Source organism: Dermacentor albipictus, chromosome 7 (genome assembly GCF_038994185.2).
Source record: "Dermacentor albipictus isolate Rhodes 1998 colony chromosome 7, USDA_Dalb.pri_finalv2, whole genome shotgun sequence".
NCBI lineage: Eukaryota > Metazoa > Arthropoda > Arachnida > Ixodida > Ixodidae > Dermacentor > Dermacentor albipictus.
Window position 1 is genome coordinate 85,493,114 of NC_091827.1, and position 14,458 is coordinate 85,507,571.

The following is a 14,458-nucleotide window of genomic DNA, read 5'->3' on the forward strand; positions in this document are numbered from 1 at the left end:
CTCTGGCTAGTGGATTTTCTTATCATGAGTTGAAGTGATCTCTGAGTATTTCAATGCAGGTTGTTTTGTAAGGTGCGTCACGGTTATTAATTTCTTGCCTGAAGCATGTGTGGTGCCATGCATATACAGTCGTGAGCAAAAGTATGGGGACCAAAGTTGTCGCGAGTTTCAATTTTTGTTTCGCAGCCTGGCTGTTCCAGCGGAAATCAAGTGCGAACGTGTACGCGCACGTTTGGCCAATACAATATACCCATCCAATTCCAGGCCGCGTAGCTGCGCTTGAATATATTTAATGTCTGGCTAATATTGTGGGCCACAAAGTTTTGATCACGACCGTACATTTCATTCCCATTTGTGTTCCTTTTGAAATAACATTACATAGATTTAGGCAATCATTCTCTTGCTCTGTGGTGCATTCGTTTGACTTTGCTGAATGCCTGCTGTTATGAGTGTTGCCAGTTAGGTTTGACACTTGATAAGCAGCTCGAAGAGTAATATAGGTTTTGTTCTTAAAATGTGCTGGTTCGATATAGCAGTAGTGCTTGTTCCAGCACCAAGGTATACCGTAATGGCTTGTTTATCTTGCAGGAATTTCACCGCAAATGGAAAAGAAGAAGAAAACTGTGTGGATGAAGACGCGTTCTGCAGACTGGTGGGAACGAATTGTTGCAAAAGAGTTCACCAATGCTGACTGGAAAGAAAACTGCAGGATGAGTCGTGGTTCATTCAACCACCTAGTCGAACTGATGGCGCCATTTATGTCGCCCAAGCAGTACTGTGTGTGACAACCAATTCCATTGGAAAAAAGAGTGGCAATAGCTTTGTATAAAATGGCGAGCTGTTCCGAATACCAAGTCGTTGCAAATCAGTTCGGTGTTCATAAGAGCAGTGTAAAAAAAGTGTGTTTATATGTTATGCTGTACTCTTGTGGATCTTTACCTCAAACAATTCATAAGATTGCCTTCCAAAGAAGAAGCGGAAGTTATAGCAAGAAATTTCGAAATGAGATGCCACCTGCCGCAGATATTCGGGGTCATTGATAGCTCACATATTCCTATTAAGGCGCCCAAGAAGGGTTATCGGGACTTTGTCAATACGAAGATGTGGACGTCGTATAATATGCAAGCAGTAGTGGACGATCGAGGACGGTAATTGTCATCTCAGTGGCATTTGATCCATTTTGGGCCCTTTAAGCTCATTCTATTGGAAGCTTGTCCTTGGTTAAGTGTCATAATTACAACGCATGTCTTGCTTTGCAGTGGTGTAAGGCGTTACGACTTAAGATAACTACAGCATCGTAACAGTCGTAATAAATGAACTTCTGTTTTTTCAGATTTCGCAGTGTAACATGCAATGTGCCCGGTAGTGCTGCCGATGCCACCGTTCTTAGGCTGTCTTCTGTGTATCAGAGGAGCGACCAACTGCTACCAAAAGAAGAAAAGGTTTTCCAAGGCAGACCACTTCCCTTCATGCTGATAGGGGATCCGGCGTAGCCTTCTCTGCCAGGGATACCTAAAGGGTACACCTCCTCCCAGGGACAGCTATCTTGAGAACAGGAATCGTTTAATGTATATCATAGCAGTGGACGCAATGTTGTGGAACACGCTTTTGGAAGGTTGAAAGGGCGCTGGCGTGTGACCTTGAAGCAAGGTGATATCCACTACAAATTTATGCCTAAAGTTATACTTACAGCGTGCATATTGCACAACTTCTGCGAAGAGAGGGGGGACAGTGTTGCTGATGTTTCGATGGCAGATGTGAGAGACACTGAGCAACATGTGTTTCAGCAACCTTCAACGGGGTCAGTCAACACAAGGTCTGCTTGTAGAGTGCGGGACGTTTTGTGCGATTACTTAGCACATTTTCCACTGCGATCTGCATCGTGGTGAATGTTATTGGTATATTCACCAACGTGTAATTAAGAGATATACACGGAAGAACAAGTTTATTTGGCGGTTACGTACAAACAGCACCTTCTTTGGTAGTGGGTTCACAAGCCTGAACTCATTGTTCGTGCTCTAAAATAAAAATTATGTTATCATACGAAAATGTCCTCTGGCTGGTCCTTTCCTGTGTGGTTGTCGCTGGAAACTTCCACGTTTGTAGCCACTCCGGGATAACCTTGCACACTCAACGGGTTTACAGCTTCTTCAGACTGTCCGAACACTGATGCACGATGACTTGCTGTGGCTTTGCTTCGCTACGCTGGCTGATTATATTGGTTTGGTACTTGTCTAAAAGCCCATGTGTAATTCTGAAACACCGGCGGAATTGTAAACGCTGGCGATGGCTGCACAAAAGCCTGTGGAGGCTGACTAATCAGCTGTGCTAGCATACTTTGTGTTCCTTGCAAGAACGAAGCAGTTATTCCTGTTATCGTTTCTTTGAAAGAATTATTGCTTTCTTTCATCAACTGCTTTTGCTGCTCGAACACAAGTTGAGCATGCTCCATAGGCATGTTGGAATTTCTGCTGTGCTGTTCTTGCATGAGCTCAGCAAGCTCCGTTAACTTTCCCAATCTGGGACATTTTTCTGGTGGCGCGGAACCAGTCCAATCATTGCTTGCTGCACATAATAAAGAAAAAATTGGGCATGACGTAAGCTTCTGGCAGAAATTGTAGAAAATTTAGCTTCTGGGTGGTACAAAGAAAATCTGTTTGTTTTTTCAAATTAATACGCACGAAATAAAAACAGGTGAGTAGCACATACCAAGTTTATATGATATTACCAATTCATGTGTCTATCTAGTCGGGTTGCAGGTGCATGACAGTCATACACTATCCTTGGCAAGTGGTACATTTGACATTCCAAACTTTCTGCTGTGTAAGCATACTGATTTGCAGGCATACAGCAAAACACACTATTGCAATGGACTGTTCAAGTGCGGGTTCTACACGAGAAACTAAATGTAATGTAACCCAAGGACAGCTATCAGACCTGCCATTGTGTTTATCTTATACGCACAAGTTGCATGCAAAAAAATAATTGAACAATCCCAGCTTACATGCTGAACTGCATTGAGGTGAGTGGCCGCTGCTGCGTTCAGTCGACAGGGTCGTGTCGTCAGGTGACTGGGCTCTGCCTTCAGATTCAGGCTGCCAGTCGTCGGCATCACTTCTTTCTGCAATGCAGCATAAAATTATGTTAGCAAGCCAGCAAGAAACACTGTTGGCATGCAATAAATTTTACTGCTACAAATTTTGAGATACACTTTGCTAAGAGGGAAACTGCTATCAAAGGTAGAATAACAATCTGTGGATAACTATTGGACCAATGTTAATGAACTTTGTTTCATTTGAGAGAAAGTTAAATTCTAGTGACTGTTGGAAGCAGGATTTCGATTTAGGGCCTGAAGTCCGCAATGCAATTTTCTAAAATTCGAAAAGTAAGAAACACAGAAGCACGAAGTTTACAAATTAATAGCTCTGCTTCAAGAATGCATATCGCGGTTCTGTAAACGGCATCCATTACATCATTCAAAGCGGGCAAATTCGCTATGTAAATTAATATCTTACATGAATTTGTTAATTAGTGCACAATGGTTCTGCAAATGCTGTACTTCCATATTACTAATTTTTTCAGATTCATGTGTAACTTATCTTTTTTGTCCGCTTTAGATGTACTATTACACGCACTTCACAGAATTTCGATATCGTTTTTCATTGATGAGTTACAGTTGCAAACCTGACAATTTCGTTTGCATAATATTTGGGATTTCTGGCAATCGTTAATAAAAAATTGATGGCACAAATAAAAAATTCGGAACAAACAATCACTACATTTTACGTTTTCCTTTTAGATGCAAGAAACGTCGTCAAATTCGGTGCAGTGGTTGGCGAGAAACGCGAATGCTCCTTTTACATGTATTTACATAGAAACGCTTGGAGCGTTTTCTGAACGCCCGACGCTCTCCAGCTACTGTCAACTCGTTCACCATCGACATGCGACGCCTGCAACACTGCAGTGCCTGCTGCGTCGCGCCAAGACGTTGCAGCGTCCTCACCTACTACAATATTACTCGAAGTCGTTTGGCCATCGTGCGGGCGCAAACGCTAACCAAACGAGAGCGCCATTGCGCTGTCACACTGTTGTTCCGGAATGTGTAACAGCCTAGCAGTTTATGAAATGATTTCTTACCTGGTATTTGGCTGTCCTGCGATTCGCTGACTGAGTCGATATCCACGCCGTATTCCTGAGCTTCAACCATAGGACGGTGGGAAGGGATAGCACTCATTTCACTGTACCAGCGCCACTTCGACGGCGCCACACCACTCAGCTTCTGCAACTCTCTGTCCTGTAGTATACACAAAATAACAATATCTGAAGCACGGCCACTAAGGCGGAAACGCCGTCTGCGAGCTCGATGAACTGGGATAGAAAAAGTAAACAGATATACTTACTTTGTTGTACTTCCCCTTCAAATTTTTCCTATGCGTCCTAAGCTGTTGCCACGTCCAAATGTAGCCTAGGCGGCGCATTTCTTCTTCCACATGGACAAAATGGACTTGGTTGCGTTGACGCCGAGAGTCCAGCAGCTCTCCTATTCTCATTTCACTTATGATTGCTAGAAAGGCTGTCGTTTCATCCGCAGAAAAATACACTCGCGGCGAGCACATTGCGGCGGGATCCGGCGTCTCTATCGGGGCTGTCATTTTCTGGGGGATGTTGCTGTGCCCCAGCTCGGCGACTGCAGCAGGTCCGCAGCAAATTCCCTTGCCATAATTCCTAATGCAGTGCGACCGTGTTTACATGCATTCCGAAGGTCGACTTACTCGTCTCAATCCACCTCTGCCTGGCGGATTAATGTGACGCGCTTTCCTGGCGCATTAGCCCATTACATGGATGCGATGCAGTGGAAAGTTGATGTGATGCGATGCGATGCGCCAGTTGTCGCATTCGTGTAAATGCGGCTTGTGACCAAGGGTGCGATCGGAGATGGTTGTTCGGCGCGTTCGTTCGTTTACCGGCGCGCGCGATCGGCGTATACTCTGCGCCGACGTCGCCAGCCGCGGGGAGCGACCACGGCTTTGGTGACGCCAAAATGACGACATGCTCCTGTCAATCATCCTCCCACCGAGCATGTCGTCTGCTAGGCGCCGAACCCGACGGGAGCTGGGAAGTTTGGAGCAATCATACGGCTTCGCATGGCGCTTCTGGTGGATTGGATTGGATCCAACCGGCGGCTGCGGCATGGCACGTTTGGATCTAATCCATAGTTTAATTTGAGAAAATGGCGCTTCCGTTGGGAACTTAGGTTGTTTCGCTGGCGTTTCTAGAGGAAGGAGGAGAGCTGGTGGCGGTGCGAGACGCGTTTGAAGAAATGGCAGAAAGTGAATTCGGGCGTCATTTTTGTTTCTCGAAACAAATAATTCGTTCGTTGTACAGCGCAATCGAACCCATCATCGGTGCCAGCGAGCTGCTGGAATGTTGTCGCTGCCTCTTGAAAAGTGCGCCACTCTTCCTGTCGTTGCTTTTTCTTTTTTCCGCTCGCTGTGCGCGACACCACCTAGGGACGACGCAAAGAAACTAATAGTTATAAATTGCAGTAGTCACACGTACTACTATTTGAAAACGCGTTTGGGCTTAAGAAGAAAAAATAAATTTTTTAAGATAAAGATTTCCTTCATTTGGAAGAGGAGAAACATTTCGTTTTGTTGTATACTGTCTGCAAACAGACGACGAACGACGCAAGTAAACTTCCGGGGAGGTCACCGCTTCCTGAGTGGGTGCTCTCTCCGCCCGGTTGTCACAAATTGTGCATACTTCCACTTTGTGACGTTGCAGCAACCAAACAGAACGCGTATCGAACAAAATATCTCCGATCGCGCCCCAGGTGACACTTTGTGCCATCATTCGTCGAAGGTTCGTCCATCGGAGCACTCGACAGAACACCGCAATCACTGTGCCGACGGGTAGTGGGCCAGTGGCGTCAGCGCCTTCGCAGAGAGGAGGGCAGTATGGGAACGGTGGCATGATGAGAGGCACCGGAGCAAGCTGTGGAAGAAGGCGACGACGAACGCATGAGCCTTGTCACGAGCGCGTCTGTGACTACGTGGCTTTGGAGCGCAGCTCGTAATTGCCCGTTCCTGTGACGAGCATCGGCGTCGGCGGCAGCGACGCAAACGAGCGAACGAGCTCAACAGCGAAAGATGAAAGAGCGAACGCGGAGCGGCGGACATCAATGAGAGCGACGCCTTCAGTAACGTCCGCGCGGGAAACTGGCTTCATGCGGACCCGCTCGGCCGCTCGATGCCTGCTTTTGTCTGCTGGCATCATTTCTCGCTCGCACTTGTTTGGTTTCCTTGGTTTGGTCTCGTTCGCGCTTGTTCCGATTTTCGTGGTTTCCGATTGTTTTCTAATCTGGTTTTATGCACGACACGAATTGTGTAGTACATTGTGGAAGCAAAGCGGCACCAGCGATGGAACCTTCGAAGAATCATGTAAAAAACGCCGACGCGCTTGACCCGCAGATCAGATTTTCGGCGATTGCAGACTCTGCTAGACGTTTCTCTCAAATTATTTGGCTCAATATATTGCGAAATGAAAACACGTATAGAGCTGTGCTCGAATTTCTCGTTAGGCAGAATCGTAATCGTCAGCAAATATTGCCTTTTGTATTATCTGCGACCACACCACCGAATTTCACGCTTCATAAGTCACATTATGCTCTCCCATTAAAGGGACCCTCACCAAGACTGATAATTTTGAGCTGACAAGCGTAGAGCATAGAATGCGCGCTAACGATCGCATTCGCAAAGAATTATATCGCTACGCGCCGCGGGAAGGTCAGATATTTGAATCCGAACGCCGTTTTCTCTTTCCCTTGCGGCGACCGCGCTACAGGCCGGGTAGTGACGTACCCGTGTCCCTGCGCCTACGTACTTGTGTCCGCGATGTGACGTCGCCCGTGGTGACACGTGACTTCGATAATTATTCAGGGCAACATCTGTTAACTTGTCAATTCAAGCAACAGATCACACAAATAAGTTTGGAGAAATAATAAAACGTACTGAATATCTCCGCGTTTTTTCCTTTCCTTTGCAGCTAAGCGAGAGAGATGTACTTCCGCTTTGTCTGCTTGTTCCCACGGAGGTGTAGTCACGTGCGCTGGTACCGAAACTATTGCCATTTTCTACCCAGTTCCAGCCCGTGACCATGCTCTGCGATCTGCTTGTTCTGCCTCCGTATTCGGGTAGCCCTGAATTATACCGGTAGTCGTTTGTGCTTGCGCATAGCGCGCGAAATTCTGCTCTGCGTGAAACGAGGCAATCACAACAGCTCGCGCACAACGCCGTCAGCGGAAGAGCGCAGCGCCGCAGAAAAAAAAAAAGCGACAAGAAGAATGAAGGCGACGGCCGTCACGTATGCGTCGCGCGATCCTCGTAATCCGGTATGGGAGAACGTAGGAAAGGAATTTCACTTGCGGAGGCTAGACGGAAAGAGTTCTCGGTTGGCAGTGAAGCTCGCCTCCTGAAATAAGAGGTTCGCGGCACTGAAATATTTCTATCTCGGCTAATATAGAGCCTATTTGAATTTTTTTACGCCAGAACGCTCCCTAGAGGACACTTCAAGCTTATAGCCAAAATTTCCTATGGCGCTTGGTGAGGCGCCTTTTAAAAGAGTATTTCATTATATGATGGCTTGAAATATGTGACATGCCAGACTACAGGTAGGTTTGAAGAAGACACAGTTTTCAATCAAAGTTTTCGCGTGTTTAATTACAATACTTTAGGTTGTCTTTATTTACTACAATCGCTGGTCTCTTGCAAAAGTGGTCGAATATGAAGTCACATTTCCAATTGCGATTTCCGACAACACCTCTGCGAACCCAGTAGGTGCATTCCGTTAACTCTGAAATAAAGACGAAAACCCGTAAATTAATGGCCACAGTAATAGGCGTTATAAGCTATTGGCTAGGAATAACTCTTATCAGACCAGAGGAATATTTTCTAGGGTGTTACAAGTATATCACAAATGCTCGCTACAAATAACTACTGCGACATTTACATTGATTATAACACAATAGCGCTTGCTTTCTCAGAGCCAGTATTCCATGGCAAAACACCAAAGTTGGGGTGCTTCCCCGCTGTAAATTTGCATCATGGATCAACAGTTAGCCCTTTCACATACTTTTATCCTGTAGTGTTAGGCGTCCTTCGAAAGTTTGTTTGGGGATATATTCTTCTAAAGCCATCAAAGTTACTCCAGTGTGTTTCTCAGGTGTAAATAAAAGTTTCGGCAGGGCGCACTTAAAGCAGAGTGACTAAGACTCGTTTTTATTGCCGCTCAATCTCAAATGGAACGACGAAACTGGTTTTAGGTTCTTGCGAAAATTGTTTTCCTTTACACTCATGACCATACATTTTGCTTCATCTGAACGCATTAGCGGTTCGTTTCGCTCAGCCACAGAAAAAGAACGCGAATATTCGCTGGCTGAGTGCTTGACAATGACAGGGCAAAGGAAACGGAAGTTAACGCTTTGCTCAATATGGTCAGGAAACCATGACAACGCCGGTGCAAGCGGCAAATATATACTTCGCTGAAAATCCACAAGGGTCATTTTACGCGAAACGCATCTAAGTGTCGAGCTCTACCAGCTGTTAGTGTGAAGCAGTGTTTACCTCGTATATAACACTCTTCACAAAGTAGTTTTCGTTATCGTTATATAGTCACGGTAATATATATATGACAAAAACTATTGAGTTTATTCAAATGGTAGCAGAGAGTTGCCATACGACAGCTTCAGTGAGAGTGCGTTTTCGTCGTTCGTAGACCTCAGCTTCTGCAGAAGCGGCAAACCCGCTACACAGCCATTTGTTATGCGCGTGGCATTACCCCCTTCCAGAAAGCATCGTATTGATGCTTCAAATGCAAAGTAGGAGAAAAATACAATGCACAAACACGGCAACGCTAATCACGTTTGTGAAGAAGGAAGTTTCACCTAAGGGGAATGAAGGCGAGTGGCAATGAGAAGGGCCTTGTCAATGTGAATGGTATGGTTTCATCCTGGAAACGTGGACAATGTCCGTCGGCTGCACAAGACAGCATCGCCGAGCCATGCGTACAGGAAGAACTTCGTAGTCGACCTCGCTGAGGCGACGCAGGATTCTGAAGCGCCCGAAGCAGCGGCGCAGTAACTTTTTCGACCAGCCGCGTTGAGAATCAGGGTCTATACCGAAATTTGATCACCGGGCTGGTGGAGAACCTCGCGATGGCGAGGGTTACTCCTGTGGTAGTTTATGCATTGCCGATTCTGCAATAGCTCACATACAAGCTTGCTAGCTGCGTCTGCAAGTCGGGTAAATTCCTCCACGTCAGTGGTAGTTTCGTATTGCTCGGGTAGGTGCATTTCGTCCAGCCTGGTGCTTACCTCACAGCCGTGGAACAACCGGAAAGGAGTGAACCCAGTATTTTCTTGAACAGCAGTGTTGTACGCGAATGTAACGTAAGGCAAAACATCATCCCAGTTCTTGTGGTCATTGTCGACATACATGGTAAGCATGTCAGCGATTGTCTTGTTTAACCTCTCCTTAAGACCGTTGGTCTGAGGATGGCATGCAGTGACTCGGCGATTAGCTGTCCCACTAAGCGTCATGACGTTTTGTGTCACCAGTGCTGTGCAAGCTGTACCACGATCTGTTATGACTACTGCTGGTGCACCATTCCAGAGGCCAATGTTGTCAATGAAAATGTGCACAGCGTCACTGACGGTGCTCGGTGAAGCCGTCTATTTTCGCACTATTGCGTCAAATAATCAATCGCAAGCACGATCCATTGGTTTCCAGCAAAAGACATGAACAAGCCAGCAAAAGCCAATCCTGGCGATCTGTTAAAACGGTTGTTTTGGCGGTGTAACAACAGCGTTCATGAAACTGGCTTGGCGCTTATGTGAAGCCTTTCGGTGCTGGCAGCCAGGGAAGTTTTTCACATAATGCTTGACTTCTTGGGCATGCTTAGGCCAGTACTAAAATTGGCGAATTCTGGCCAACGTACGCACGAATCCCAAGTGGCCTGAAGAGGGCTAATCGTAGACGGTAGATAGAATATCGGCGTGCAGAGCGGATGGAACGACACGGAAATATCCATTCGCTGATGGATAGTTCTTTTTGTTCAACATATTGCTGCGGAGACAGAACGAAGATAGTGAACGCGCAAATGTACTTGAGGAATGCGAACTGCAGCCTTCGAGGTTGTGCATAAGTTGCCTGAGTTCCAAATGGTCCCGCTGTTGTTGAGCCAAGTCGGACATAGTGACAGCGCAGAGGCAATGACTGTCGTCATCGGTATCACTTGACACCGTTGCAAATGGAGGGCGCGAAAGACAGTCAGCATCAGTGTGCCTCCAGCCAGATTTGTGAACAATTGTTTCGTGAAATTCTTGCAGATAAATGCTCTCCCTGAACTCCCTCCCTGAACTTCTTGCAGATAAATAAATCTCTCTGAACGGACGGCTCTATAAATATGGCCGAATCTTAGCTATCGCACAGACGACAACTAAGCTTTTCTTTTCAGTAGTAATTATTTTCTGCAGATGTTAAGCGTAAGTGATAGCAAGTTCAACGCCATCTTGCCAAAGCATAAGGACTGCAGCTAGGCCGATGTTGCTAGCCTAACTGTGTAGATCAGTGTCGGCACCTTCATCAAAGTGTGCACGTAAGCATGGTGTCTGGAGGCGCCACTGAAGCTCGGAGAAGGCGTCTCTCTGCTCTGAACCTGAAACAAACGGGATATCCTTGTTTGTTAAACGAGTAAGTCTTTCTGTGATCTTGTAGAAATTTTTCACAAAGTGTCTACTGTATGAGCACATGCCCAATAAGCGGTGCACGTCATGTTTGTTGGATGGTGGTGGAAATGCGGCAAGAATCGTACTCTTTTCTTGGTGTGGCCGAATGCCTTCACTAATAACAGCGCACTCGGGGAACTTTTGCTCTTGCTAACCGAGATGGCATTTCCTAGGGTTTAGTGACAGGCCTGCAGATCGAATTCTAAGGAACACGAACTGAAGTCACTCGAAGTTTTGTTCCAATGTTCGCGAAGAAACGACGACGTCGTCTGAATAGGCGAGACATGAACCCCACTTCAAACTTGAGAGCACGGTGTTCATCATCCTTTGAATGGCCGCGGTAGCCCCTTAAGTTTGTACAGACCGTCAGGAGCTACAAAAGCAGTCTTTTCGCGAACATCTTTATCAAGTTCTTTCTGCCAGTATCCGCTGCGTGAATACATTGAGAAGTATCGGGCATAACGAAGACGGTCTAGAAAGTCATCCATGCAGGGAAGAGGGTTGACAGATCTTTTCGTCGCCCTTCTGAGTTTGCGGTAATCCACACTAAACCGAAAACTGGCGTTCTTCTTGACAAGTATAACGGGGGACGCCCATGGGCTAGTTGAGGGTTGAAATACGTCGTCGTGTAGCATTTGCTTCCCATGACAACGAATCGCCTCTTGCTGCTTTCGTGACACGCGTTAGGCGTGCTGACGCAGGGAATGTTCGGTCGGGTACGTTATAATACGGTGCTTCGCGATGTGGGTCTGTGGTACATTTGACGCCGATTCATAGCAATCAGTAAACATGCATAAAGAACTTTGTATTGTTGAGAGCTCAGGATTTCCGTCGACGGTACTGACAACCAGGGTGTCACTATTTACGGCTGCAGAAAGCTCAGCAAGCGCATAACTTATTGTATCCCAATCTCTTCAAAGTGAGCAATGACCGCTCGCTTGCCAGGTGTTGGTGCTCGGTGCTGAAGTTCGTCACTAAAGGTTCAGTCATTCAGCGGTTCAGTTTAATAATGGCGCGGGCGATACAAGCTTGCCGAGCCAAGAGCATCGACAACTTATGCGATGCCGCTATTATTATGGTCGCAGTCGCTTTCAACAGTTATGAACACACTAGGCAGCGGCGGGAGTGTCACAGTGTCATTAACAACACGCAGTGCTGTCTTGCACGTGCTACTATGTTGCAGTACGGGAGCGCAGTTGTCGGAAAACGTTGTAATCAGCTTCCCAAAGTCGACAACAGCACAGTGCTTGCAAAGGAAATCCACCCCAAGGAAGACTTTCCCATGGCATTCGCGGAATTTGATAAACGAACAACGTACGTTGACTGATGGATTTGGAGCATGGCGGTGCATCTCCCAAATCGGCGTGAAGAGAATACCACCTGAGTGGTATTCTACAGGAGTCGACCTAGTGGTATAGAGGCGCCGCTCGTCTCGTCATTGCTCGTGCAGCTGCATCCCATCAGCAGAGGCCGAAATGGACAGTCCACTAGGTAGACTCTTGTCCACTTAATGGACTCTTGTCTACACCCCCTGCTGTGTGGAGGGTTGGTCCATGCCATGGCGTCGTGACTTTTCTCAGTTCAGGAGCTAGTTCGACGCTCATAAGAGGATAATCGATGCCAGTGTCCACGAAGGCTGGGTAGTTGTCGACTTGAACGGGAATGTCTGAAGAACCAGTTTTGTAGTCGACGGCATGCGACTGTGAATGGCACTTGTTGGCGGTCGACTGGCTTATAGGAGGAGGATTTGTAAATTTTTTTATGTTTTATGGATCTGTCAACAGCAGACCCACCCCTAGAGGTAACTGATTCTAGTTTCCCTGGCGTGGGCGTGTGGACCTGATGGATCTGCTCCCAGCGTCATTAGTGAAAGGCAAGTTTTGGCCAGGTGACGTAGAAGGTCAAGGAGATGGAGAGCGGGACTGGCGCCGTGGAAGGATCGGGGACTGGTGGCTGGACAAGTACTCGAAAATAGCTCAGTGATGCTCACGGTCACGGGGTCGATGTGCATTTTGGCCTAACCCAGGAACGCCCATCTGGTGATATATGCACTGTCGGTATAGGTTCCCTGCTTCGCCACAATGGTAGCACAGTCACCGATTGTCTGCAGTGCGCCACACACTGGATTTGTGCACGTTTAAATTTGAGCTTGCGGAAGGCACAAGGCTCGAAAAGTGCTGAGGGCTCAAGAAGTACTGTGTCATCTGTTGCGTGGGTGGACGGGACGGATAGCAGACTGCCCACATAGGAGCTCTTAAGGCTTCGGCCTACGTCAGGAGAGGGGTTGCGGCTGGTGGCGCAACCAGCGGTTGTACCAACTGCCTGATCTCTTCGCGAACCACATAACTTAAGGAGCCACGTGGGAATGAGGTGATATTGCATGAACTTCTTGCAGCTCCTCGCGTACAATACTGCTCACGAGATCTCTGACGGTCATCATACCAGGGGTGGCCATAGATGACGAGAGAGAGGTAAAGTTGCTTTGGCGTTCGCACTGCGATGATCACTGCCGTAGTATACGCTTTATCGTTGTTGCGTCGTTGAGAAATTTGGCTACGGTACCTGGTGGACTGCGCACTAGACCTGCGAACAACTGCTCTTTCAGGCTCCTGTCAACATGCGTACTTTCTTTTAAAGCGAAGCTTTTGTTGCCTCTTCCTTGGACTTTCCTGCTGCAGCTGCTGCTGCCACCGCCGCCCGCCATGCCGCTACCGCCGTCCACGTGAGGACCTAGTTGAGACGCACGCCACTAACGCCGGCCGCGTCGCGACGTGGTCAATATGCGGCCATGTCACAACAACATAAAAGGCATGCGCTGTCGTAGTTTTCGTTCATGACATTTGTTTACGAGCTGTCATTCTAAAATTCCGAGGAATACCCTTGCAAAGATTGTAAGACTAGGTATGCGCCGTGTGGAGGGCTTGCGCGTTTGTATTTCACATTGATTATACGCCAAGTGACGCCCGCGGCGTCGACACCGGACTTTTCTGCTACACGGGGCCTTTAGCGATATCGCGTTAGTATATGAGAAGAGTGTGGTACAAAGGAAAGATGGCCAGAGAAGCTCGTGTCAAGATTTACGCAGCGTCGCAGTTAAGCAATTCCCTCTGGACGCCTAACTAGGCGTTACTTCTTTCAGATGCTGTTCAGGTGCGGCCGCTCTTGACTCCGTGCTCACTGGCAACAGCAATGGTAGTAGACGGAGGAGGAGGGGCGAATGTTAGCGAGAGAATACAGAGAGAGCTAGAGGAGGCAGCTTTGTGAACTACAACGCTACAACCCAGAATGGCGCCGCAGCGTGCTCTAAGTGCCGACGAGACGAAGCCTCCCATAAAGCGTCGAACAGAGGCAAGGTAATCTTTCACATCCCGAGACGACTGCCGTATGCCGTCAATATATCACAGCCAAATAATGTCACTAAAGGCAAACAGCAGACAAAGCTTCGCTTACATCAATTTCCCCAGTGCGTGGGATCTGCATATTTTTCTTCTGTCATACCGGATCGGCGCGGCGGACCAGCCGCGACATGTCGTCAACGTACATGGGGAAACTCTCATTGCGTCTTTGGTTCCCGGAATTAAGAGCACGTTCTGCTTCCTCCTTTCGGTCTGAACTTCCGTAGGTATTGCGCAGCTGGCCACAAAATTCTTGCCAGGTCGACAAACTAGCTTCGTA

The 14,458-nt window shown here is 47.4% G+C and overlaps 1 protein-coding gene and 2 long non-coding RNA genes across 3 annotated transcripts in view; 1 reads left to right on the plus strand and 2 right to left on the minus strand.

Annotated features, from left to right (window-relative positions):
- Positions 1 to 1,644, plus strand: part of LOC135899663 (uncharacterized) — a 69,831-nt gene extending 68,187 nt beyond the window's left edge. The window contains exon 7 of the mRNA XM_070522008.1: positions 589 to 1,644. Within this exon, the coding sequence (XP_070378109.1) occupies positions 589 to 691 (103 nt within the window). The 3' untranslated portion in view covers positions 692 to 1,644. The remainder of the gene's footprint in view (positions 1 to 588) is intronic.
- A 284-nt stretch (positions 1,645 to 1,928) lies between these two features.
- LOC135899704 (uncharacterized) lies at positions 1,929 to 3,124 on the minus strand. The gene is made up of 2 exons (XR_010563697.1): positions 3,005 to 3,124; positions 1,929 to 2,565 (listed from the first exon to the last, which is right to left on the minus strand). It is a non-coding gene; the product is annotated as an uncharacterized lncRNA (long non-coding RNA).
- Positions 3,125 to 7,713: 4,589 nt separating this feature from the next.
- LOC135899705 (uncharacterized) overlaps positions 7,714 to 14,458 on the minus strand; it is a 33,434-nt gene continuing 26,689 nt past the window's right edge. The window contains exon 3 of the long non-coding RNA XR_010563698.1: positions 7,714 to 7,851. This is a non-coding gene — a long non-coding RNA (uncharacterized lncRNA). The remainder of the gene's footprint in view (positions 7,852 to 14,458) is intronic.